Source organism: Mustela putorius, unplaced genomic scaffold, assembly GCF_011764305.1.
Source record: "Mustela putorius furo isolate JIRA1106 unplaced genomic scaffold, ASM1176430v1.1 tig00000596_pilon_pilon_pilon, whole genome shotgun sequence".
NCBI lineage: Eukaryota > Metazoa > Chordata > Mammalia > Carnivora > Mustelidae > Mustela > Mustela putorius.
Window position 1 is genome coordinate 9,944,554 of NW_025421428.1, and position 26,310 is coordinate 9,970,863.

The 26,310-nt window shown below is 48.4% G+C and overlaps 1 protein-coding gene across 16 annotated transcripts in view; it reads left to right on the plus strand.

Moving 5' to 3' along the window:
• The first annotated feature begins 4,705 nt into the window (after positions 1–4,705).
• Positions 4,706–26,310, plus strand: part of SPTAN1 (spectrin alpha, non-erythrocytic 1) — a 61,157-nt gene continuing 39,552 nt past the window's right edge. For 11 of the 16 annotated variants that reach the window (XM_045082535.1, XM_045082538.1, XM_045082527.1 and 8 more), the window contains exons 1-9: positions 4,709–4,862; positions 8,021–8,071; positions 17,323–17,562; positions 18,723–18,848; positions 23,079–23,219; positions 23,325–23,471; positions 25,210–25,343; positions 25,499–25,643; positions 25,724–25,878. In XM_045082535.1, coding sequence (XP_044938470.1) covers positions 8,039–8,071; positions 17,323–17,562; positions 18,723–18,848; positions 23,079–23,219; positions 23,325–23,471; positions 25,210–25,343; positions 25,499–25,643; positions 25,724–25,878 — 1,121 coding nt within the window. In that variant the 5' untranslated portion in view covers positions 4,709–4,862; positions 8,021–8,038. Of the gene's footprint in view, positions 4,863–8,020; positions 8,072–17,322; positions 17,563–18,722; positions 18,849–23,078; positions 23,220–23,324; positions 23,472–25,209; positions 25,344–25,498; positions 25,644–25,723; positions 25,879–26,310 lie in introns of all 16 variants that reach the window. The other 5 variants (XM_045082526.1, XM_045082528.1, XM_045082531.1 and 2 more) reach the window with 2 other exon arrangements.

Sequence of the window (26,310 nt, forward strand, 5' to 3'; positions counted from 1 at the left end):
GGCGCTAAGGGAACCCGGGGATCTTCTCTGCCACAGGGATTTTGCTCTCTATGCTGTGTGTATAGATTGTGGTTCTATGTAAGATTATATATGGGAATGTTTCTCCAAAAATGCAATGTGAAAAAATCACTGGGCAAAATGATCTCTGAGTTCTATTCTACTTTGAATCTATCTGTACCACTCCATAGGAAACACCTCTCCTGATATTTGAATGTTCTTTCTCTAGTCGTGTTTAACAGTCTTGCACACGTCACTTGATGCTTAGAATTCCTAATAGGTTCTCAATGGTAAACCAAGAAAGGAGCGCATTGGGGAAGCCAAGTTTTTGATACTCACTGATAGTGTCACCGTGAAAGGGAACGATTGCTGGCCGATAGAGTCACCCTGATGGCTAGCAGCATCAGATTGCTTAAAGTGGAATACTGAGGCCGGCATCCAGTTTTTCAGTTCAAGCACTCACTTGCCTGCTTGTTTCCTTTCAAGCTTGACCTCATTTCTCAGGCTGAGTACCCATATTTTTGTCCTGTCATTGTCCTCCATCATTTTAAAGCAAATCTGATGATGAGTTGAAAATTCCAACAGGAGAGAAACTCAGCACATCCCTTGGCTAGAAGAATGGTTTTGGAGAGTTCCTTCCCCTACTCCTCAAGCTTCCTGTGATGAAAGCAGTAACCCAGCTAGGTTTGGCTGTCATCTCTCTCAGTGCCAGGACAGGCAGGGGAGCCGCAGTGCCTCACACAGATCCCTTAATCAGGCCTGGCCTCTCACTTCCCCTTTCTCTGTCCCACCAAATGAGTTCCTGACACTAGATTTCCTGTGGACTGCAGAAAGCAGGTGAGAGCAGGGTATGATAAATTTAGGGGCACCTGACTGGCTCAGTCAGTAAGGTATGTCATTTGATCTCAGGGTCATGAGTTCAAGTCCCACATTCAGTGTAGAGCCTACTTGAGAAAGAAAAACTTACTCTCTAGCTTATAGTTGGGCTCCATTTAAAAGAAAAAAATACGAATTTAAACAGATGATGCATTCAGGAAACATTTTTCTTTTAGCTTCTTCAGAATGTTTACACTAAACAAACGTAGTACATGACTGAATTGGAACCTACACCAGAAAAAAAATCTTTTTGTATGTTTGTCTTATAAAGAACATTGGGACAATTGGTAAAATTTGAATAAGATCTATAAGTTAGATAATGGTATTTTTTTAAGAAGATTTTATTTATTTATTTATTTCAAAGAGCGATCACAAGTAGGCAGAGAGGCAGGCAGAGAGAGACAGAAGGAAACAGGCTTCCCGCTGAGCAGAGAGCCCGATGTGGGACTCCATCCCAGGAACCTAAGATCATGACCTGAACTGAAGGCAGAGGCTTTAACCCACTGAGCAACAACAAGTGCCCCTTTTGTGCTTTTTCTTTTTGATTTTTTTTTTTTTTTTTGAGGGAGGGTAAGGGAGCAGGCACAGAGGAAGAGAGAATCCCACGCAGGCTCTGTGCTCTCACAGATCCTGAGATCTCCACCTGAAGGGAAATCGAGAGTTGGTTGCTTAACCGCCTGAGCCACCAGGTGCCCCAACCTTTTTTTTTTTTAAAGGAAGTAAATGTTTATTTAATTTTTCAAAGTAATATCTGCACCCAACATGGGACTCAAACTCACGACCCTGACGCCTGCTCTGCTGACTGAGCCAGCCAGGCGCCCCTGCTTTTTTGACTAACTGTGGTAAAATATACGTCACTCAAAAGTTACCGTTTCAGCCATTTTTAAGTGTATGGCCCTGTGACATTAAGTGCATGCCCACTGCACAGCCATCACCGCCCGTGTCCAGAACAGTTTCCTCTTGCACAACTGAAACCCTGTCCCCGTTAAACACTCACTGCCCATCCTCCTCAGCCCAGCCCCTGGCAAGCTCTGCTCTACTTTCTGTCTCTGTAAACTTGATTCTTCTGGGGATCTCACGGTGCAGTCTTTGTGCTTTTGTGTCTGGCGTACTTCACCTAGCATCACAGCCTCCTCGGGGGGCATCCAGTCGCTGTGTTCCTTGCCAGCTGTGACACTGCAAAATGTCATCTGGGAAGAAGTACAGTCCACTTGCCAGGGTAACTTCTCAATCAGCTCCTTTGTGGGGAGGAAAAGTGTAAGAGCTTGCTGCTTGCTCACTGCTGTGCTTGTGGGGTGGAGGAGGGAGAGAGGAAGGGAAGCGGGAGGAAGTGGGAGTTTCTCCAGGGAGAGCCAGCGATTAATTTTCCGTGGCTGGAACAGGTGAAAACATCATTACATTTTGTGTATTTCCAATCAGTTGACTCTTGGACTTGAAAACGTATTGGGACTACCTGGATGCCTAAGTTTGGGGTACATACCAAACCCTCAGATGGGGGGTGGGTGCAGAATAGAAAAAGCTTGGAATTCAGCCCTACCCCCTGCTGTTCAGGAGGATACTAGGAGCCGGGAGCTGATTGCTATACTGTCCTGTGCTTTTTTTTTTTTTCTCCTGAGTTTTTCTCCAAAACGAAGAGAGCGATTATCTGCTTTGTCATCTCTCCCTACACCTAGCAGAGCGTTTGTTTGTTGGGCATAGAGTGAAATTGGTGGGAGGTGAGGTAGGCACACCACAGAACAAGTGAAGAAGGGCTTTCTCAGTGTCTCATTTCTAGTGCCAAGTGCAGGATGGGGTGGGTGAGTGAGTGGGGAGGTGTAGAGGGCCAGAGGTAATGGGTTTTGGCCTTGTCTCAGATCAGACAGATCAACGGGTAAGACTCAGTTTCTGTACCAATACCAAAGCTCTCATATCTGTTTTGCTTCTGGTAAAAGCGACAAAACCCCCCCATTTCACCAGGAGGCCGGCTGTAGTGATTTAAAAGAAAGATCTCCCTTTTGACAGCCCCTGCCCAGGCCCTTGAGAGCCATTCCTTGCTGGAGCAGAAGATCTTGGAAATTTTGGAGAGCTATGATTGTGTAAGCCATTTTGTACGCAGAGCTGAATATATGATTAAACATTTTGCTGCTCCCCGGTGCAGAAGAGGCTGTCGATGCCATCAACTGTTCGAGAAACGCACACCCCAGGGAGGAGTTACTCGGTCCTGTTTTCTCTATATAGAAGATTGCAGGAAATGCCTCTTAGCTCCTACGTTTTTCCTCCAGATTCTACAAAGCTGCTTCTGGGGTGTGGCCATTTCTTTTCTTTTCTCTGCACTGTGATGGGTTGAGGGAATAAGAGAATTTTTCCTTGGAAAGGGCAGCTTAGAAACCAGATTGCAGATCCCAGGCATAGGGAAAGAAGACCAAACTGCAGAGAACCAGGAAGCTCAGGGCTGGGCCTGGGCCCAAGTTCTGGTGCAGTGCCCAGGGCTGCTTGGTAACCAGGAGGCTGAGGCCTTCCGAGCTGCGGAGATCCTGGTCTGCCTGACTGCACAGGAATGATTTGGGTGTTACTCCCAATGGCTGCGGCCCAGCTGTCGCAGAAGTGGGGGTGGGGAGAAAGGGCTTCCCAACGGAGGGCTTTGGGCTACACTACCGAGTTCAGAGCCAGACCCTTAAACTGCTAAGACTGTAAGGAACAGAAACTCCAGAAATCCTCACCCCCACCCCAGCACCCACCATTGCAGTGCCTCCCTTTCCTAGGGGAAGGCAGCACAACATGACTGTTTAAGAGAAGGTTCTGATTGCTTAGATCTAAATCCTAGCTTTTCTTCTTCTTCTTTTTTAATCCTAGCTTTTCTTCTTGCTAACTGCCTAACCTAGGGCGAGAGACCTATCTTCCATGTCAGAGTGCTCATTTCTAAAATGGGGAACTAATACCTACCTTGTAAAATGATTACCCAGATTAAAAAAGAAAGAAAGAAAAAGAAAAAGTAACACATGAAATGCTTAGCACAGCGCCTGGTACATAAGGAAAGTTCAATTAATTGTGGGCTGAAGAACTTTAATGTCTTGTTTATAAAATAAGATTAATGCATCCTATTCCACCGGCGACCTGTCAGAAAGCTTTTGCTATAAGAATTAAGAAATTATTAACTCCCCAAATCCCAAATGACAGACTTTAACTCCAAATTAGTCTTTATTTTCGGGGATCGGATTTGGCCTTTTCTTACCACCACCTCAAACCCGGAGCTCCAAATCATTCTCGGTTTCTACACCTCAGCCCCCACCAGAGTAGGCTGACTTTGGGTCCCGGCCGCAGCCATCTCCTAGGGAAAGAGGAAGGAGGAAGAAAAGTCTGGGGGTGATCTCACCCTTTGGGACTGGGCGTTTTACAGACAAGGGTGCGAAGCATCCCCGGCCAGACTGCGGCGACGGCCCCTGCCCCGCCCTTCGCTGCAGTCCTGGCAGGACTCCCAGGGGCGGAGGGGAGGGGTGGGGTGCAGAAGATTCTCTGCAGGGCGGGGTGGGGCAGGATTGGAGGATCCGAGGTGCGGGGAGGGCGGGGCGGCTGCCGCATCTCCCGCCGCCCGGGCGGAGGCAGTGACTCCACTGCACCATTGCCCCCCGCCCCTGGAGCGCGCCCTCCTTTCCCATCCTCCCGCCGCGCTCCCGGGACTCGGCTTTTCCCCCGCAGCGGCGCTTCGGCTCCTTCCGGAAGCCCTCGGCCCTTTCCGTCGTGCCATCGGGAAGCGAGCCGGCGGGAGCTCCGCCCCCTTAGCTCTGCCAGCGCTCGCCCCCGCCCCTCGCGCCGCGCCCCGGCGCTTCCCCCGCGCTCGTGCCCGCCCGCCGCCGGAACGCGCGTGGCCGCCTATAAAAGAGGCGAGACGCGCGCGTCGCCGCCACTACCCGCTGCGGAGCGAACGGCGAGGCGGGAGGTCGCGGAGGCGCGTCGGTTCCCTCAGCAACCCCCATCCCGGCGCACCCACCGCTTTCACCCCGCAGGAGCCGGTGAGAGGGGGAGCTGGGGGGAAGGAGCAGGGCCCGAGGGCCGCCGACCCCTGGGCGGGGAGCCGGGCAGCCCCTGGGGCGGGGCGGGCGCGCGGACAGGTGAGCCCCGCCGGCCTCGCAGCTGCCTCCGACGGGCGGGGACCTGGCAGGCGGGCCGCGACCGGCCGGGGGGAGCGTGGGCTGGCGAGGAGCCGCCCGGCCCAGCCTGGGCGCCGGCCGCTGGAATGTCATTGACTGGGCGGAGGTGGAGGGGGGAGGCGAGGCCAGCGGGTCGGTCCCCTCTCCCCCACCTCCAAGCCTGGCTGCGACCCCGCCCTGCCCCATCCGGCTGCGGCAGGTGGGGCGGGGGCCCCTGGCGGGATCCTCACCATCCCCCTTCCTGCGGAGCGCTCCCCCAGCGCCCCCGATCGCCTGCCTCGGCGGGGAGCGACTTCTGCAGCTCCTCTTCCCCAGTCCCCACAGCAGTGCCGCCCCAACCCTTGAGGGAGGAAGAGCCGAGAGCATAGAGGAAAAGGGCTCTTTGACCTTAATTTCATCCACTGTGGCGATTCTTGGCCTTCTCTCTAGACGCAGAAAGGTCTGAGACCGGCCATCTCCTTTTCCTTCCTCGTAATAAACATTTCTTTCCTACCCAGTTGTGATTTGCTTGTAAATAACAGGTAGATGCGGCGTTTCTTTGTATTGAGACTCAAATCCAATAACTTAATAGCTTACGAGTTATTCCCCTCCCCCTCCCCCCCGCTCCACCCGAGACGGGGGTCCTTCGATTCGAGGACATTATATTATTGGTCAAAAATTCTACAGCCACGCCAGTGTTGACTGATAGAGCAGCCTTTTGTTTGTAAGCTAGTCCTGCAAATTTGACAAGATGCTTCCTAAAGAAAATTGCCTTTAAGAGTCTCTTTGATGCATTGGGACAGAATATTCTAAATAAGGGGCTTGTTAAGGTTAAGGGTTGCATATGTTTTAAATGAAAAGCCTGAATAGCCCAGAATGCTGGCTTGAGATGATTGAATCGCCCCCAACACTTTTGTCAAATCTCTTTTATATAATAGATTCTAAAATACATAAGCCCTTTGTTCTGTCTTCATCACGGCATTTTAGAAAAACTTAACCATCGTGGCTGTTAGGGGAGAATAGAGAAGAGACCATCTGAAGTATTTTAATAATATGTGGAGAAATTGCGGAGTCATAGCAATTGGACCTAAGTAAAACAATGTATCAAAGATGGAAGGGTTGGGGGTGTCTTGCAGCCAGGAAACAGAAAATCTTAAGAAGAGCGGTGGGAATACTGAGCTGTCTGAAGCTATTGAGCCAAGGTTTCACCTCCTAAACTCCTTAACCTTTTGTTGCCGCTAATGTCTTAGATTTTCAAAGGTCGAATTGAAGTCAAAAGTTTAAAAATGTGCTGTAGGGGGAAAAAAAATGTGCTGCAGTAAGGGCCTCTGCAGGAAATTAACAGAAAGCCTTTTTTAGTAACTGGGCCAATAATGACTCACTGGGACCCTCAAAGTGTGTTAGCTGTTATCTAGGGACCTCCACGGAGAGACGAGCCTTCAAAGGAGGATTTGCCCTGTGCCGGACAGGTGTGAAGCCGTTCTTAGAGTAATCCATCAATTGGTAACATCTTGGGGTATGCTTTTGGTCTTGGCCATGGGTTTTGTAGCAAACTAGCGTTTGGAGAAATCGGATATGTCTCGGGTTCTAATATGAACTTGTCAAATAATCTGATGGATGGGTTTAGGTGAGGAGAGCAGGTTTTTTTTTTGTTTGTTTTGTTTTTTTTTTAAGATTTTATTTATTTATTTATTGGAGAGAGAGAAAGCATGAAAGGAGTGAGGTCAGCGGGAGAAGCAGACTCCCTGGCAAGCAGGGAGCCTATGTGGGACTCGTCTGTTCCACGGGGACTCCAGGATCAGGACCTGAGCCCAAGGCAGTCGCTCAACCACCTGAGCCACCCAGGCGCCCCAAGATCAGGTTTTTAAATTCCATCTTTCTTTTGGTTCCCTGGGTCAGTATTTGCTCTATTTTCCCTTACCTGCCTTCATCCCAAAGGGAGGGGCTGACTGCAGACCCTGAGCAGCGAGTCCCATGCGGTCCACAGCCCTGTCACTGCTGAAGCTGCACGAAGGCTAGTGGGCAGGAGGCCAGCCTCGTAATCAATCCTCCATGGGCTATGCAAGGACTTCGCTAGCTATGCGGTCTGGGCTGCCGCAGCTGTGGTCAGACTAGGTAGCAGACTGCACTGCCCTCATGGCAAGTGCTGACTCCGGGAATGCCGGAATGCCAAGAAGGGAATGCGAGGAGGAGTACAGAGCTGATCGCTTTGGGGGCCGAGGCCCTGGCGGGAGAGCAGCTGTGTTATTAATTCCCTTCCACTTTTTTTTTTTTTTTAAGATTTTATTTATTTATTTGACAGAGATCACAAGTAGGCAGAGAGGCAGGCAGAGAGAGAGAGAGAGAGAGAGAGGAAGAAGCAGGCTCCCTGCAGAGCAGAGAGCCCGAATCAGGACTCAATCCCAGGACCCTGGGATCAAGACCGGAAGGCAGAGGCTTTAACCCACCGAGCCACCCAGGCACCCCCTCTTCCACCTTTTTTTGCATATTCCTCTTGTATGGGTTTTGAATAGGAAGTAGTATTTTAGTAAGGACCCGTACCTGTAAAGGAGGCCCAAGTCAGATCTCTATAGCTTGAGTTCGTTCTTGCTTCTCATGGGTCTCTCTCTGTTATTTTATGTCTGAATGGAAGGGGATTTAGAAATTGGCTAGTCCTGGGAGTCTCAGTTTATTGGGCGGTGGCTCTGGGGAGGGCGTATTTAGTGTTAGAAAGCATATTCAGTATTCTTTATCTGGAAAGTGGGGAAACTGAGGCCCAAAGGGGGTGTAACTTGGCTGAGGCAGCACATCTAGATCACCAGGAACTGCTAAGGGGCCAGACAGAGAACTTGGGTTCTCTTTCCACATTTTAAATCCCTGGTGGGGTTCAGAAGGAAAAAAAACAAAAAAAAAGAACAAGAAAGGCACAGGGAGAACACCAGGAATGTGGTTTTTTATTTGTATTTCGTATATCCTAATGGTCTGTTTTCTTCATTTTGACATTATTTTGTTCAGTTTGCCCTTAGAAGCTTGTTATCTCGCTCTTCCCCCTCCCTCTTTAGACTCCACATTCCTCCATCATGTTGTCATCGTTTCGTAAACGCAGAGTCCAGGTATTTGACCAGCATGCAGGAAGCGGGTTGCCTTTTTGGTTTTGCCTGGCTTGCCGTGAAGACACATTTGTGGCAGAGGTTGAATGATCTAAAGAGAGGGGGAGAAAGCTCTGCCTGCATGACCTTTCTGTTAAGCCAATTGGTTTGGGTTGGGGTTTTTCTCTATTGTTTTTTTTTTTGGTGTTACGTGAACAGAAGTCTTAGTACATTGATTGTAAAATTTCCAAAGCCTCCTGCTTTTTGCCTTCCTCTCTTTCAGGCATGAATACATTAATTTCTTCTCACCCTACTGGTGTTTGCATGTAATGTTTGCTGGTTTTTTAATTGATGGTTACTTGGTTCTTAAGAACCAAGGGACTAAACAGATTATCTTAGCTATTTGGAAAAAAATAATCTGAAAATGTGTCGTAAAAGTAGTATTTTAAAATTTGACAAATATCATAAACTTGGGTTTGTTTCCTGTTCCCACCGGCTTATATTTCCTGCCACAGGCCTTGTAATGAAATGGAGCTTGCGTTTTCTTGGCTAAAAAAAGCTCCCTGTATATATTTCATTTTGTAGTTTTTGAATGTTTGCTGAATTGGACCTTTTTGAAAAAGAAAAATGCTTAAAATTAATGTCTCAATATCCCATAAGGAGAAATACAAACTTTGCGAATTTCTAGTGATTATGGGTGATAAATCCAAGGCAAGCCCTTTTATAAATCAGAGTGGTGAATTGGCTGAAATGAGGTTTATAAAAATGGGCCACATTTTAACCTTTCCCTGTTTTGATTGTCAGAAACAATATTTTGCACTTAAATACCTCTCATCTGAATTTTACAGGTTAAGAGGTAAGTCACAGCAAGATAGTATTTGGGAAGCATTCAGAAGTAAGTTTTCTCAACGTTGCTCTGCGTTTCTGGATTTTGATGCAATGCAGTATGAACCTTTTGCTTTCTTAAAGCTAAGTCCCTGCTCACCTCTGCGGAAACGGGCCCATGAGGTGAAGTGAGTTAATCAGTCTGAAGGCTGACATGCAGATCCACAGAAGCAAAACTAGTTTTTATTCATGGTTGAAACTCTTCATTTTTGTACTATTTACCTCGCTACTTCCCATCCGCTCTGCCGCTGAAATCTGCAGCAAGGCTGGTTAGCGGCTCATTAGCTTGATGTGGGACTCCACTGCCCGAACATGTTAATGGGTGCTAAAGGGTTCTTCCGTGGATTGTTCTCCAGAGAAGCCCGTCCACATGGGCGGCTGTAGTTCCGCTTGGCACCTGTAAAATTCGAGAATGGGTTGGCTTTCGGAGCCAGGGGGAAAAACGTGCGTTGTCAGTCCTGCACCTTTGAGCTCTGACAAAGCAACCACGGTAAATCCGAGGGATGGTTTTTCTGACCTTTTGCTTTGGGCGATGTGTATGAATTTTCCGATAGAGCCCAGTGATCTGTTCATCCCCTTAGTCCCCCCAAATCCCTTTGCTTGCAAAGGAGTGTATCTGGTGAAATTGGAGTTCATTGTGTAGTTTTCCAGATGCCTCTTACATCCAGCACGTTCCGTGGCGGAACGGGGGCTTTGTCTCCGTGACTCCTGCCTGCTCACCACCAGTGGCTTCTCTGCTGGGGTTCCACAGGGAAGTTGTGCTGAATTCCTCCGTCCTCCCAAGATCTGCGGGACGGTGCCCTAAACTACTCACTGCAGGTGCCAGGTTCTCTGTGTGGGAGGCATCTGACCTTTGGTCTGAGAATGACTTCCCTCAGCAGTCTTTTCTGTTGCCTAACTCGGAGTCCATCTGTCTGGGTCTCACCCGCCCTCCAGAGACGGACGGATGCCCATGCATAGCAGGGCGGATAGCTTCTGTAGGTGAGGCCCAAGCATTTAAAAATTCCCTCAGTGCCAGGAACTAGCTCAGACTGCTGTCTCTTGGCATTGACAAGAAGACAATTTTTATTTAGTGGCTAGGCTTTTCTGTAGGAATCCATTTTCAGATGATAATATGTGTGAATTTGCGTCAGATATGAGGAATCATTCTCGGGTGTGTTACATCTTTGGATTAAGCTAGAACTTTCTACCCAAGGTCCATATCTTTAGACCCCTCTCTTTCTTCCCACAGATCTGGCAGTATCGTAAGAATGCTGACAAGGTCTTTTTATTTATTACAATAGAGGACATAGTTGTAATTCCTGTTTTATCCCCTGAGATCAATTCATACTCCTTGCTGAATGATGCGGCTAACATTTTGACTGCTGCATTGCAGCATTTATAAATAGCCTGCATCTTCGGTCTTTGCGAAAAATATTAGCAAAAATACGACTTTTTTCTTCAGGATCTTCCATGGGAAGCTGCCCTTGAACATACAGAGAATATATTCAGCGCTTCATTTGCCCTCTGTTTTCCGTGGACAGGGACCTGATTGGCAAAATCAGAGTTGAGGGACTCCTTCGAGATAAGCAGTCGTCTGCCATCCTAGGAAGTTGGTCCCTCTGTGGGTTTTTAGGCAGTTAGTAAAATAGATAGGCTAGTGTGGTTGGAGATTTTTTTTTTTTTTTAAGATTTTATTTATTTCTTAGATCACAAGTAGACAGAGAGGCAGGCAGAGAGCCCGATTCGGGGCTTAATCCCAGGACCCTGGGATCATCGAAGGGCTTTAAACCCCAGAGCCACCCACCCTGGGATTGTTTTTTTTTTTTTTTTTTTTTTTTTTTTTTTTTTTTTTTTTTTAAAATATTTTATTTATTTATTTGACCCATGAGCGAAGGACTACCCAGCAGCTGGGAGCCCGATTCGATCCCAGGACTCCCATGACTGAGCCCACCCACTGAGCCACCCAGGCCCCTGGAGATTGTTTTTTAATGGCACGTTTCCCAAAGTCTTCCTTTCTAGCTCTCAAAAGGTGTTAATCCCATTAAGGTTGGGAACCGGCCTGGAACATTCTCAGTGGCCTGGAACATTCTCAGTGGAGCCCGCCTTATCAGTCAGCTGCATATTTCAGGCCAGGGGTGGAGTTCTTGCAGCCTACAGCCTCGGTCCTGGGGGGGACATGTTGCTCACACAAGCCGAGGCCAGGAAATTCCACTGACTCCCTCACAGAGTTTTGGGTGAGAGGCTAACACGTCTTCCGGTGGCAGCATTTCTTGGTGATAGGAATATTTTTCCTATTTTTAATATAATCAATGGAAATGACCCATTTCGGAGCAAGGAAACTAGAGTGTCTAAAGATGAACTTGGAGACCGCTCCCTCTCAGGTTAAGGGGTAGGGAACTCTTATTAATGCATCATTTCAGGCTCCTGTAACCATGCAAATGAGGATCCTGCAGGCCCACAGCAGTGGGAGAGCTTTGATGACTTTCAGATGCCCAGCTCCCCAGGGACAGCCAGTGGTGGCTTGGCAGAGCTCCCACCTACTGATGTCAGCTGATCTGCAGGAAAGAAAAGTCCATTATTGCCTGACCAAAGCACTTGGTATAGAATTGACTCGTTCTACTTCACTGGGGTGACAAAGAGGGCCTTTTAGGTTGGTTAATTTCAGCAGGGCCTCGCTGGACTGTCTCCCTAGATTGGTAGAGTCAAATCCACAGGCAGGACCCACGCAGGGGGACTTGCTAAGGTGGTGCCCTTGCCACATTATGTTAGAGATTCTTGGCTTCATCACAAAGGGCCTGCTCCCCAATGTGATTTCTTTGAAATTTCCGTGGCAGCTAAAGGATTTTAGAAATACAGTGAATCCTGTGTGTGAAGAAGCAGGACAGATGCCCTAAGCATTAATCTAAGGACTCAAAGCTTTTTTTTTTTTTTAAGATTTTATTTATTTATTTGACAGACAGAGGTCACAAGTAGGCAGAGAGAGAGTTAGGGAAGCAGGCTCCCAGAGCCCTGGGATCATGACCTGAGCCAAAGGCAGAGGCTTTAACTCACTGAGCCACCCAAGCGTCCTAGGACTCAGACATCTTGCAGGAGCTCATGTGCACTGTGCTGGTTTCGTACATACCTGCACCTTCCATGGCACATTTTGTTGCCAGAAAATTCTGTGAGGGAGCAAATTAGGCACAATTTCCTGCTGTTTCTTCATCTGAAACCGTTTCCCAAGAGATTAGAACGAAGGAAGTATGTAACTTCTTAACCCTGATTGTTTGCTACCTTAAGACTCATTCTTACAAAAGCAAAATCAATTTTTATTTCTTGATTTAAAAAAAAATTTTTTTTAAGTTTTTATTCACGTCCTCTCTATACCCAGTGTGGGACTCAAACTCACATGCGAGTCACATGCGGCACCGGCTGAGCCAGCCGGGTGCCCAATTTTTATTTTTTGAATAATTAATATATCTGCATTCTTCCTTCTCCATCCAAAGTGGTGATGGGAAAAATAACAGTGAAAGGAAGGAATAAGCAAACAGCCACCAATAAAGGGTATGCTGGGGCACCTGGGCATCTGCCTTCGGCTCGGGTCATGACCCTGGGGTCTGGGTTCGAGTCCTACATCGGGCTCCCTGCTCTGGGGTGAAAAGCCTGCTTCTCCCTCTCCCACTCCCCCTGCTTGTGTTCCCTTTCTCGCTGTGTCTCTATCAAATAAATAAATACGATCTCTAAAAAATAAAAATAGAGTATGGCAGCTGCAGTCATGGGCAGAATCAATGGTTCTGGGAACCAGAGGGTCCCGGCTCACCCCAGGTAGGCTCTGTGACTTGGTTATTGGATGACCTTGTGTCCCCTGCCTACTTAATAATGAAGTGGCAGCAGTTTCTCTGTTTCCAAGTTCCGAATGTAACTGACTAATGTGTGCCGAGTGCTGTGGTCAGAGAGGAAGAGGAAGATAAGGTCTTTTTTATATAGTCCCTTAGGAACTCTAAATTTACTAAAGAACCACAAAGACGGCAGGGAGAAAACCTGGCAGAATGTGACGGTCCTCTGAAGAGCATGGGGACAGTGAAGACTGCTGACTGAGGACCGCAGAGAGGACAGGGACAAGGTAGTTGCTCTAGACTTGCAGGGCTTTGTGTGGTGTTCGCTGCTGGAGCTGTGAGTGGGAGAGAACAGTCCTGCCTAAGGGGGACTTCCTGAGCTGGGAAATGGGCCCTGCCAGGGCCTGTAACTTGGAGTTGGCGTGGGAGTTTGATAAGAGATCCGGCTGGAGCAGACCGTGTAGGCGAGTCCGTGAAGTCACGTTTACATTCTAGACCGTGTGGCTGGTGGTGCTCGTGATCCTTGTCAAGAGCCCGGCCGGCAGTCAGCCCGCAGGCACGCTCAGATTCTGCCCCGTTGTGACGAAGTATTGTTAACAGAAATTCCGCTCCGCCGCAAACAGATGTTTACTTTTTTTTTTTTAAAGATTTTATTTATTTGACAGGCAGAGATCACAAGTAGGCGGAGAGGCAGGCAGAGAGAGGGAGAGGAGGAAGCAGGCTCCTTGCCGAGCGGAGAGCCCGATGTGGGGCTCGATCCCAGGACCCCGAGATCATGACCTGAGCTGAAGGCAGAGGCTTTAACCCACTGAGCCACCCAGGTGCCCCAGATGTTTACTTAAAAAATAATAATAATATATTTATCAATTAATTAATTTATTTACCTGAGGGAGGGAGCAGGGGGAGGGGCAGAGGGTGCGTGGAGAGAAAATCTCAAGCAGATTCCAAGGATGAAGCCTGACTCGGGGACTCAATCCCAGGACCCTGAGATCACTGACCGACCAGGAGTTGGACGCTTAACCGACGGAGCCACCCAGGCGCCCCCAGACATTTAATTGTTTAGGGGCACCTTCAGATTCTGGTTTCAAGGATAGAAGATATTTTTTCCAGACATAGCGGTCTGTTGATAACGGAACGGCCTTCTTGAGCTCTGTTTCATCAAGCCCCCCCACCCCACCCCCGCCTCCCTGGCCAAGTAAAGAGGCCACCTCATTTCTCAAAACTGCCATGTGCTCAGGCCCAGATTAGTAATTCCTTCTGCTCAGCAGGCTGACACCTGGTTGCAGACACTCGTTCTCCATTTGCTGTTCTTGTCACAAATCTGGCTTTTCCCCAGGTGGAATCCCAGTTTGACAGTATGGAGAGGGTGACTCGGGCGGACGATGGGGCTCTGGCCTCACCTTTTACAAGTGAATTCCCGTGTCCTGCATAGCAGCACCAGCACTCAGCATATCCTTGGTTGTTTGTCAACACTTTTCTTAATGGCCGTATATGCCAGAAATCGCAGATACAAAGATTAGGGTGCTCTGTCTAATTATACCATGGGAAGTATATACAAGTGCTTCATAAATCTGCACAAAAGTATGATTAAATCTGAGGAGGAAGGAAGGAGGGAGCGTGGAGCCCAGCGTGGGGAGGAGGCAAGAACGTACAGCTTACTCCTCTCGGCTGGGCGTTGAGGTATAAATAGGAGTTATCCAGGCAGAGGAGAGGCCGAACATTCTACACAGAGGAGGCCTAGGCAAATAGCAAATAGCTGGGAGTCTGCCTCTTTTTTTTTTTTTTTTAAGATTTTATTTACTTGTCAAAGGGGAGAAAGAGCAAGCTCATACACAAGCCAGGGGAGCGGCAGGCATGGGGAGAAGCAGGCTTCGGCTGAGCAAGGAGCCTGAAATGGGACTTGATCCCAGGACCCCAGGATTGTGACCTGAGCTGAAGGCAAATGCTTCACTGACAAAGCCACACAGCGTCTCTAGCTTAAGGTCTTTTTTCTTCTTCTTCTTCTTTTTTTCTTTTTTTCGGGTTTTATTTATTTATTTGAGAGAGAACCTGAGCTTAGGGTGTGGGAGAGGGGGAAGCAGACTCCCTGAGCAGGGAGCCCAATTCAGGGCTCAGTCCCGGGACAGTGGGATCATGGCCTGAGCCAAAGGGAGACGCTTAATGACTGAGCCACTCAGGCGCCCCGCTAGCGTGGAGTCTTTCAAGGGAATCCTGTATTTGGAGAAGAAAGTATATTTCAGCATGCCTAGAGGGTAGGGAATGTGGAAGAGAGCTGATACCAGCCTCATTTGCTGGGCCAGATCACCATGCCCTGCTAAAGAGCTGGATCCTTTCCTCCCTCAGAACAGAGCCGTGAAAGATCTTAAAGCATGGGAGCGATGTGGCCAAGAACATGTTTCTTTTTTCTTTTTAAAATTTTTATTTTTTTTAGATTTTATTTATTTGGCAGAGATCACAAGTAGGCAGAGAGGCAGGCAGAGGGAAAGGGGGGGAAGCAGGCTCCCTGCCGAGCAGAGAGCCCGATGCGGGGCTTGACCCCAGGACCCTGAGATCATGACCTGAGCCAAAGGCAGAAGCTTAACCCACTGAGCCACCCAGGCACCCCAATCAACCAGACTTTGTGGAGAAACAATAATACAACCAAAAGAAGGGGTCAGTATGTGGAGAATAGTTTGGAAACGATGGTGGTTGGCCAGAATCCCCTTATGTCCTCTTGGTAAGGAATCTGGTAGCTTTCTAGGAAGGTAGTCCGAGAGTGGATCAGGTCTGAAGGATGCTTTGTTGCCACCTCTTGAAGCTGATTTAATCCCTAAAGAGTTAAAAACAGTGACCTCACCGGATCCCACCCATGCTGGTTCTGTCCCAGCTGGATGCTGGGATCCGTGTTCCCTGCGGTCCCGGTCCCTCGCCTGCTTCCTGTCTCCTGTTAGCCCAGCCCGGTGAGCCAGAAGAGCTCTCAAATGTCTCCTGGCCAGCACGGTTTTTATACCGTATATAAATTACGGGCAGCAGCCGGAGGGGCTAGAAAGTTTATCTGCTCTGCTTTCCCACCAAATCTCTGAATCTTCTGTAGAATGGAATTTGACTTCCAACAGGTTCTGAGATGCCCCATTTTCACCTGCCATTTTTAGTCATCGTAGGGAACCGAGGCACAGGAAAGTGCCTCGCACAAGGTCATGTGGTACTGACACATTTAGAAGCTCTTTTTTCTTTCTTTCTTTTTTCTTTTTTTAAAGATTTTATTTATTTATTTGACAGAGACATCACAGTAGGCGGGGGCGGGGGGGGCAGGCTTCCCAAGGAGCAGTGAAGCCAGATGCGGGGCTCCATCCCTGGCCCTTGGATCATGACCTGAGCCGAAGGCGGTCGCTTAACCGAATAAGCCACACAGGTGCCCGATTTAGAAGCTCTTCGTCAACAGTCTGTACCTCTGTCCCGCTGTGATCCGTAGGTTAGAGGAATCATGCTTAATCCTGAAGAGCGTGGGGTGCCTCTTCTGGGTTTTGCCCACCTATAGGTCAGGTTTTCTTTTTGACGTGAGAATTTGGTGAAAGTGTTCAGAAATCTGGGGTTTTAAGTTGGGGCCAACTGAGCACTGTGGGGAGTGCTGCTTCCTCCATCAGCCTGCCCTTGTAGCGAACTTGAAACTGATGCTGAACGCCAGTGTGCCGTCCATGGGAGCAGGCGGGCGGAGGGCAGGGTAAACCTGGCACCACCCCTTCTTGTTCTTGTGTTTAGATTTCTGGTTTTGAGTATCACATCAGATCCAGATTTAGAGGCACAACCTCCTGTTTATTAGTAATCACCATAACTCTTTTTTATGTAAAGCATCCATTGCTTTAGAATTTATGTAATACAAGTATTTGTGACATAAACCTGAATTTTTTTTTTTTAACTCAAGTGTAGTTGACCTACCATTTTTACTAGGTTTGGGTGTGCAACTCACCACACTTTCTTTTTTTAAGTTGCACTGTGACTTTCCGTTTGTGCACATTCACGGGACACAGGCTGTTCCTGGCGCAGACGCTCTGGTGGCCTGAGGAAGACTTGTGGGATTATGGTTCCCGAGAACTAGGACCTCAGGGGCTCTGACTAGGTGAAGTCTCGTTGACGTTAAGGACCGGGTTACTTTGTAATCCTCCCCTTTTCTTCATTGGATAATAGGCTGAGTTCTGGAGAGATAGAAAACCCGATTTAAGTAAGAGTAAATTCTTCCTAAGCTCCACACAGTGGAATGCAGAGACCAGGTTTCAGGACCTTCGAATGGATTTCTCAGTAATTCTTTGAGAACCACTTTGGCATTTCCTTTGAATCCTTCAAGCCTGTGTAGAATTGCTGGGAAACTCTAGTTCTCTCAGTTTCTCTGGGTTTGGCTGTGGTGTTGGTGAGGCGTCCTCTGAGGGACCGTCGTAGCTGTTTTTCACAAAGGACTAGAATTAATGCTCGTTGTTCCGTCCTGAGAAGGGACTCCCTTCTCCATTCGTTCACCTGCCAGGGCTCTCTGGTAATTCTTTTCCTTCAGAGAGGCTGACTCCGTAAAAGCCACTTTGGTCGTGTGGTACTTACTTAGTTCAGGGCATTCTGTCTTTTCAGAAAATGGACCCAAGTGGGGTCAAAGTGCTGGAAACAGCAGAGGACATCCAGGAGAGGCGGCAGCAGGTCCTAGACAGATACCACCGCTTCAAGGAGCTCTCAACCCTCCGGCGCCAGAAGCTCGAAGACTCCTATCGATTCCAGTTTTTCCAGAGAGATGCTGAGGAGCTGGAGAAATGGATTCAGGAGAAACTACAAATCGCATCCGATGAGAATTACAAAGACCCAACCAACTTGCAGGTGCGCCTCATCTCCCTGAGTTTTCTGCCAGGACTCAGGAGCGCAAATGTTTTTGCCCCAAAGTCACACAAAAGTCATTTAATTATGACCTTGAGCAAGAAGAATGTAGATCAGACATAAGGCAGGACTAACTCACTATTCTGAAAAGCCCTTGGTGTGTGTGTTATACTGTACACACGAAGATGTATGTGGAATCTCGGGGGCATTCTTTTCTGGATGCTTCTAGCTGATGGTTCTCAAAGCACTGGCTTGCAACTGTTGGTGGTTTCACGGGGAGGGTCTGGATTGAGCTCTTGGAATTTTAATTTAATTTTATTTTTAGATTTTATTTATTTATTTGAGAGACTGTGAGAGAGAGAGCATGAGAGGGGTGAAGGTCAGAGGGAGAAGCAGACTCCCCGTGGAGCCGGGAGCCTGAAGCAGGACTCAATCCCAGGACTCTGGGATCATGACCCAAGCCCAGCCGAAGGCAGTCGCTTAACCAGCTGAGCCACCCAGGTGGCCCGAGTTGAGCTCTTAAAATGAGTTTTCGAGAAAGACACACTAATAGTGTTGCTGATGGAGATTTTATAGTTAGGTATCTCTTTAAGCAACTCACTGGTAAGTCTTATCAGAAGCAAGCCTTTAAAAATCACTAAATTGTAACTGAAGTTAATTTTGTGATATAAATTGTGCCTCAGTAAAGCTGTTTTTTAAAAAAAGGACAGAGCCTTTCTTCTCATTGATTTTGGTGAAGGACTTTTTTTTTTAGCAAGTGGAACACATGGTTCTCTTACTACTCCCAGAGTCCTCCCAGAAGAGAAGAAAGTGTCATATACTGAGTGAATGTGGATGGATTATTATCCAGGAGTAAATTGTACATGCTAATTGTTGGTGTGGCCCTGTATTTCTAGAGGGATTGGATGTCCACATAAAGGCTAATTTCCTGGTAGTAAAGATAGTGCAAAGTTGGTGGCCCTCAGTGGCCAAGCTTCCAAAAGCCGTATAGATGAGGTCAGAGTATTTGAGTAATTGTGGGGAAGTGGGGGCGATGCTGAGTGTCCCTAATTAGAGGGAACGAGATTCACGAGGGGAGAACTAAGGGGACCTGAGGCGGGGCAGGGCAGAAAGGTGGCTGGCATGTGGTTGCAGCTGTTTCTCACCTCACGGTCCCCCAACAGGGCAAGCTTCAGAAACACCAGGCCTTTGAAGCTGAAGTCCAGGCCAACTCAGGAGCCATTGTTAAACTGGATGAAACTGGTAACCTGATGATCTCAGAAGGGCACTTTGCATCTGAAACCATAAGGGTGAGTAGGAGTTGTGCCTGCTACTGGAGGCCATCTGGTCTGGTTGGGGGAGGAATGTGGATTAAGTGCCAATTTGGGTTTCTAAAAAAGCCTTTTCTAGCTTTTTTGGTGATTTTTATTTTTAGAGCAAGAGAGGGAGGCAGGGGCAGAGGGAGAGAGAGACCCTCAAGCAGATTCCCCACCGAGTGTGGAGCCCGACACAGGGCTCGATCCCATGAACTATGAGATTGTGATCTGAGCCAAAGTCACTAGCTTTTTCTAGCCTTTTAAGAGAATTTGTGAAGTTTTGCCTTTGTTATATGATGATTCAGTATGAATATAAACAAGTATGTATCTGCTCAGTGGGGAGTTAATATTCTTTTTGCAAAACATTAGAATGTGATTATACTTTAAAGAAGATTACATAAATGAAACCTAAATGTATAGATGGTAGAGGGGAGAGCATGTTAGTGAAATTGGTGAATTTGGGTATTAGGACACAAAGATCAGTAGGATTAATCACAGACACCATAAAGTTCTCTGTTGAAAACTCGAGGCCTGGATCTTGATGACTTGCCCTAGGAGGTGGTTTGCTGAGGTCTCGTCCCCAAGCCAGTTAAGGGCCCAGCTGTTAGCAGTGACTTGTGGCACCTGTTGGTCGGTGACCTAGTGACTGAAGCAGCCAGCTGTGAAGCAAATGTCCTTACAGTGTGTGATTGGGCCCGTTTGGTTCCAGTTCACAGATCATTGATCTGTCTGGGCCCTAACATTTCCAGTACCAAGGTACTAAGGGAAAGCAGACCTCTTTAGGATGAAGTTTGCACACTTGGTTTCTCATAACAGGATACTCTTTCCTGTTTCTGATTTATCTCCTTCCTGTCTGTGTGTCTTGTTCTTTGTCATCCAAAGGCCCGTTCTCTTGAGGGACTGGCCTTTGCAGTCCCTTAGCAGTCAAGGCAACTGTGGAGAGTTCGATGAAAGCTACATTCATAAGCCCCAGTAGAGACGCCCCACCCCCTCCTCCCCAGCACCCTTGTGGAGCTTTCATTTCCGTAGGATCCGGTCTAGTGGTTTTCAACAATAAATACCTATTGTCTCTCTTTTGCACTAATGCACTCCACAGTCTCATATTGAAGACTTGAAGTCAGCCCTGGGCTTATTACTAATAATTAACTATTACTAGTTATGACGTGAGTAGAAGAGTAAATTCTGAATGCCACGTGACCAACTATTTAATTACATTCAACCCATTTGGGTAATTAACATGTATCCCCGCAATTAAATATGTACCATGTGTCTCTGCGATTAAATATAAGTATCTTTCTGCTCGTTTTCCCACTGTTTTGTCCACCGTCTTGAAGTAAATGAAAGCAGCATGCTGTATTATTTGCTCGATAGAAGTTGTTTTCCAGAGTACGCGGTGATGTAGTGTATTACCAGGCGGCAGAAGGGAAACGAGAGAGACAGGTCAGGTGCTTGACTTTAGTGATTAATCTGGAGAGGAGGAGACTCACTCACTCCATTCAGCTGTTAGTGACGACCCTTCTCCTGGAGATCTTACTAAAGCAGTATTTAAAAGTACTATTAGGCACTGTTTGTTGAGTAGCTATTTATGTGCAAACACTTGGCCATTTTGACACAAGTCGTCTTTGATCTCCAGTAGAAGCTCGCTAGGTACCCCCATCCCCACAGTATGGAAGGGAAGACACGGAAGCTCCGAGAAGTTTGAGTAACTTCTCCAAATCCCACAGCTAGTAGATGGCCGTTGCAATTCCAGTCCACGCCTTTGTCTACTGACAATTATTTCCTGTATTTTTCCAAGCTGTATGTCATTTCTGTCCCTTTTCCTTATTTTCTTGGCCAGCTGCTTCTCTGCAAGCTCCTCCTGTTTGCTCATGCCCCAGAACCGGGCCGCCCTGGCCTCTTTCCATGCAATCCCCTAGTGCACCTGCCTGCCCGCCCCCTCCTGCTCCCGGGCAGCAGTGCGCTGGGGAAGCTGGACTCTCTGACCTGCAGTGTTTCCGAGATCAGAGGCACCAGGAGCAGGAGGTGGTTCCAGTACTGGAGCAGGCTTTGCCCTAGTTCCTTACCTGAGGGTGTGAAAGGGAACTTTGTGGGAGACTGACCATGGACTTGAGGGTTAGGTTTTGGGGGGAGCCTTCAGTGGTCTCGTTTTTATTTTTATATGTTTATATTTTTTATTTTTTCAAAAGATTTTATTTATTTGACAGACAGAGATCAAAAGTAGGCAGAGAGGCAGACAGAGAGAGAGGAGGAAGCAGGTTCCCTGCTGAGCAGAGAGCCTGATGCGGGGCTCGATCCCAGGACCCTGGGACCATGACCTGAGCCGAAAGCAGAGGCTTTAACCCACTGAGCCACCCAGGTGTCCCAGTGGTCTCGTTTTTAATTGGAGCAAAGGGCTTTCATTCACAGTTCCCCTGGTGATCCTGGCTTGGAGCTTCACCTGGCCCTCTAACTCAGAGCGGTTGGCAGGCTGGTTCACGGGGGTGGGGAGTGGAGGGTGAAGATTGCTTCTGCGTCCTGGATAACCTGTCTGTCGCCGGTTTAGACTTTCACACCGTACCGGACCGCGTGGCGCCCCATAGTCACCGCCACCCACATCGGGTCCCATATCCGAGTAGGTGGAACATTGAGTGGCTGCTGCTTGCCTGTGTCCCCCGCTCCCCCCACAACCTTGGAGTGCCTTTCACTTTCTTCCCATTGGCAGGCGGCTTTGCATCCTGCCAGTGGTGGAAGTGAATTGTGTGAGCGTTTATTTCCCACTGCTGTTTCTCCTTTCACGAGAAACCGCACACTCTTGTTTCTAAGAGGATCCACCCATGTTGGCTGTCCCTTGGCTTTCAAGTTTTTAGGCAGCTGGGAGGGGCGTCTCAACCATGGGTGAATCCCAGACTTCTCTTCTGTGAGTGTTTCAGCCTTGCCGTGTGTTTGCCCTTTGGCCTACCAGTGTTAGGTGGAAACTCCCAGTATCTTGGGTAGGCAGAGGCAACACACTGAGATTGGATTAGATACCGGAAAGCATCCCAGAAACTGGAATTGGTGATCACGTGCCCCCAGTTGTGGACGGGTCCTTACTAGGACTTTGCCAATGGGAACCCAAAGATGCTGGGAAGTGAGTATGTTTGGGCCTCGGGCTGCCACTCAGGCGAAGTTGAAAATAAACCCAACCCAAGACATATTGGACCATAAACTATCTTTTTTTTTTTTAAAGATTTTATTTATTTATTTATCTATTTATTTATTTATTTATTTGACAGACAGAGATTACAAGTAGGCAGAGAGGCAGTCAGAGAGAGGAGGAAGCATGGTCCCTGCTGAGCAGAGAGCCCGATGTGGGGCTCGATCCCAGGACCCTGGGATCATGACCTGAGCCAAGGGCAGAGGCTTTAACCCACTCAGCCACCCAGGCACTCCCATAAACTATCTTCTCACAGAAGTTCCAAAACCTTTTCTGCCAAAAATCCGTCTCAGTCGCTGATTACGTTTCAGGACACCATCCCGTCTACTTTTATTTTATTTTATTTTTTTAAATTTAAAGATCTTATTTATTTATTTATGAGAGAGAGAGAGAGAGGCAGAGGGAGAAGCAGGCTCTCCGCTGGGCCCCATGTGGGACTCGATCCCAGGACCCTGAGACCATGACCTGAGCTGAGGGCAGACCCTTAATCACCTGAGCCACCCAGGTGCCCTCTTCTCCTTTTATATGAAGGTGTTCCTATTGACTTGGGCCTTGTCATTATTTCTTTGCATTCACGGTGCCCATAGGATCTCGTTTCATTCTTTCCCTCCACAAATTCCGAGCACACCCTTCAGGGATTTCTGCTCAGTTTCCACGTCATTTCCTCCTCTCTCCTTCCACAGTAGCCTTCTGACCCAGGAATCCCACTTAATGCCTCATTATTAAGAACATTAATTATAAACAATAGAATATCGATAATAGTTGAATATAATCCCCTGAAGTAAACCACAATCAAAATCCACCTGTGAAGGTCAGTTCTTTTGTTCTTTAAGATCTCCGGAGCCACTGTATGCTGTCTACTGTTTCCTGTTCTCAAGAGTTCTGGTTTCCTCTCCTTTCGAGAAGTATCTTTTTCGGGGGGGGGGGCATTATCTTTAGAAAGACTTGTTCTGAGCTCTGACTTGTGGGGTTTCTGACCTGTGGGAAGTCTGTGGAGGAGCCAGATCCCATAGAAACGATTGTGATCTCTGAGGCTGATTTCTAACCCGCAGACTCGTTTGATGGAGCTGCACCGCCAGTGGGAGCTGCTTTTGGAGAAGATGCGGGAGAAGGGAGTCAAACTGCTGCAGGCCCAGAAGCTCGTGCAGTATTTGCGCGAGTGTGAGGACGTGATGGATTGGATCAATGACAAGGTACGCGTCCCGGGCGCGGGTTTGCAGAGTGCGAGCTGCGTTTCTGGGCGCTGTTGTTTCCAAGTGTCGGTCGGTGACTCTGGCTCTCTCATGGTCCCCGAATAGGAAGCGATTGTGACCTCTGAGGAGCTGGGCCAGGACCTGGAGCACGTGGAGGTTTTACAGAAGAAATTTGAAGAGTTTCAAACAGATATGGCTGCCCATGAAGAAAGAGTTAATGAAGTGAACCAGTTTGCTGCCAAGCTCATTCAGGTAGGCAGCCGTGCTCTGTATACCTTCCCTGTCCTGATAGAACTCTCCGATGCTTTCAGAAGAAAATTTTATGTTTGTTTTTTTTTTCCAATGACTTTTTTTTTAAGATTTCATTTATTTATTTGGGGGGGAGGAAGCACAATCAGGGGCCATGGGAGAGGGAGAAGCAGACTCAGTGCTGAGCAAGGAGGCCGATGTGGGGCTCGATCCCGGGATCATGACCTGAGCTTCACCCACTGAGCCCCCCCAAGGGGCCCCAGAAGAAAACTTCGATGAGCACTTCCCTGGTTTCTGAGTGAGCGAGGTTTGGTAAGCCTGTGTGAGAGTTTTGCTCAGATCTAAGTAAGGCAGCAGTGCTGATTACTCCTAAGGTAGAAACTGCTTTCTAGCTTGTGGCCACGGGCAGGAAGGGCAGAGTTCATCTGCTGCCTCCACCCACTTTCGGGTAGGGCTTGGCGATGCTTTTATTGGGTTGCTGCAGCTGGTGTCAAGGATTCCCAGAGGAGGGCGTGGCGGTGAGTGCCTCGGGCTTGGCCCGCATCCACGGACACCGGCCTGCTCTCCTGGGAGCCTGGGGAACCCGGTAATGAATGGGCTCTCCCCTGGCGGCTCAGCCATTAAGAGGGGATAATGGAACCTTTCCCCATTGCCTGTGTGCCAGCTCCTTAAGCTGCCGCTTTCTCCTCTGTGTCTGCAGCGGGGGTCAGAGCGCTCCACAGATGTCCAGCAGCAGGAACTAGTTTTTGCTTTCAGGGAAACTTGATTTGGGGGCTCTAAATCTTAAATGTATGCATCTGCTTCAGGGCTGGTACTTGTTCCCTCTCTGGCCAGTGATGAAGAGCCAGCATTCCTCAGAAATACCTCACCTTCCAAAGTGAGCCCCCACCCCCTGCCCCAGAACCTCGGGGCACCCTCAGATTGTGCTGAGAAGAGTGGTCAGGCCAAGCCTGAGATCTCACAGATGGGTCCCAGAACCCTGAAATGCTTCATTTGTTACTTTACGTGTTAGTTTTATTAAAACAAAAACATTTTTATTAAATTTATTAAATAAATTTATTTATTGAGTTAATTATTTATTAAACCACATTTATTTAAAAAATGTGGTTGGTGGGGAAGGATGCTTTTAAAGAGAGCTCCAGTCTGAAGGGAGGAGCAGACCCTGAAGATCACATCTGTGGGCAGGAACGCGTGATGGGCTCGTGAACATTCGAAATAACAGATTTCCCAGCACTTGGGCAGGCATGGGTACATTGGTGAGGCCACCCCACAGCGGCCGAGGTGTTGTTACAACGTAAAGGTTTTTGGTACTGATGACCTCTGCTGCTTTATGGCCTCACCATCTACTCCAAGGGATAGATAATGACTCTCCCCTTTTTAGGTAAGACGAAATGGAAGCCAGTTGTGTTTACTTATTTATTTATTTACTTGCAAGAGAGAGTGAGAGCCAGCGGGGGAGGGTGGGGGAGAGGAAGAGAGAGACTCTTAAACAGGCTGTGTGGAGCCTGACGTGGGGGCTCGAACTCAAGACCCCCAGGTCATGACCTGAGCCGAAATCAAGAGTCAGACACTTAAGCTACTGAGATGTCCCGGTGCCCCAGGAAGCTAGTTTTATACAAGCTTGGCTTCATTTCACACAAAAACCCAGTATTTCTTCGGAAAGATGAAGGTTTGCCGAAGCAGAGACTGGGAGGAGCTGGGGGCTCAGGACCCAGGCCGGCCTCTGCTCTCCCTCATGTAGGAGCAGCATCCCGAGGAGGAAACCATCAAGACCAAGCAGGACGAAGTGAACGCGGCCTGGCAGCGGCTGAAGGGACTGGCCCTGCAGAGACAGGGGAAGCTCTTCGGGGCGGCTGAGGTTCAGCGATTTAACAGGTACTGAGCCGGGGCGGGCTGCGGGGCATGGGCATGCACCTGGGGGACCAGGTCCCGGATTCGGCACATGCCAAGAAGATGCTGGAGCTGCCTGGGGTCTGGCATCCCCAACTCTAGACGGTCACCGTAAATGGCTGCCCTGGTGTCTCCCACAGGGATGTGGATGAGACGATCAGCTGGATTAAGGAAAAGGAGCAGTTAATGGCCTCTGATGATTTTGGCCGCGACCTGGCAAGCGTTCAGGCTCTGCTGCGGAAGCACGAGGGTTTGGAGAGAGATCTTGCTGCTTTGGAGGACAAGGTGGGTTCAGAAAGCAGCCATGCCTGAGTTAGCGTGGGGGGGGCGGGCTGTGAGCACAGTCTGAAGGGGGCCGTTTCCAGGTCAAAGCCCTGTGCGCCGAGGCCGACCGTCTGCAGCAGTCGCACCCGCTGAGCGCCGCGCAGATTCAAGTGAAGCGAGAGGAGCTGATTGCCAACTGGGAGCAGATCCGGACTCTGGCCGCCGAGAGACACGCCCGCCTCAACGACTCCTACAGGTGGGAAACCTCTCCCCGGGCTCAGCGACGGGCCTTTTCCTGCCTATGACCTATGTGTTTGGAGACTGGCCAAGAGAGAGAGAGAGAGAGAGAGAGAGAGAGTGTGTGTGTGTGTGTTGTATTTATGACTTTGTGAATATCTTTCCATTTTATATTGCTGCATTATGACCAGTAGAAGTGGGCATCTCTCCTTAGCGATCAGGGCACCAGTGGAAAGAATATACCATTACAACTGAATAAATCAAGGACTAGGAAATGAAAGGATGCTAATTCCTCACCAGAGCTGGAGCTGGGGAAGGACAAGGAACTTGGAGAGAGGGGACCAGATTGGGGAATCACAGTAGTGGACACAACCTAGATTTTAAAGCATTGATTTAAAGGATTGATTTCATAACTTCTCTTGCTCTCCTTTATGGTCAGACTGAAGAATCC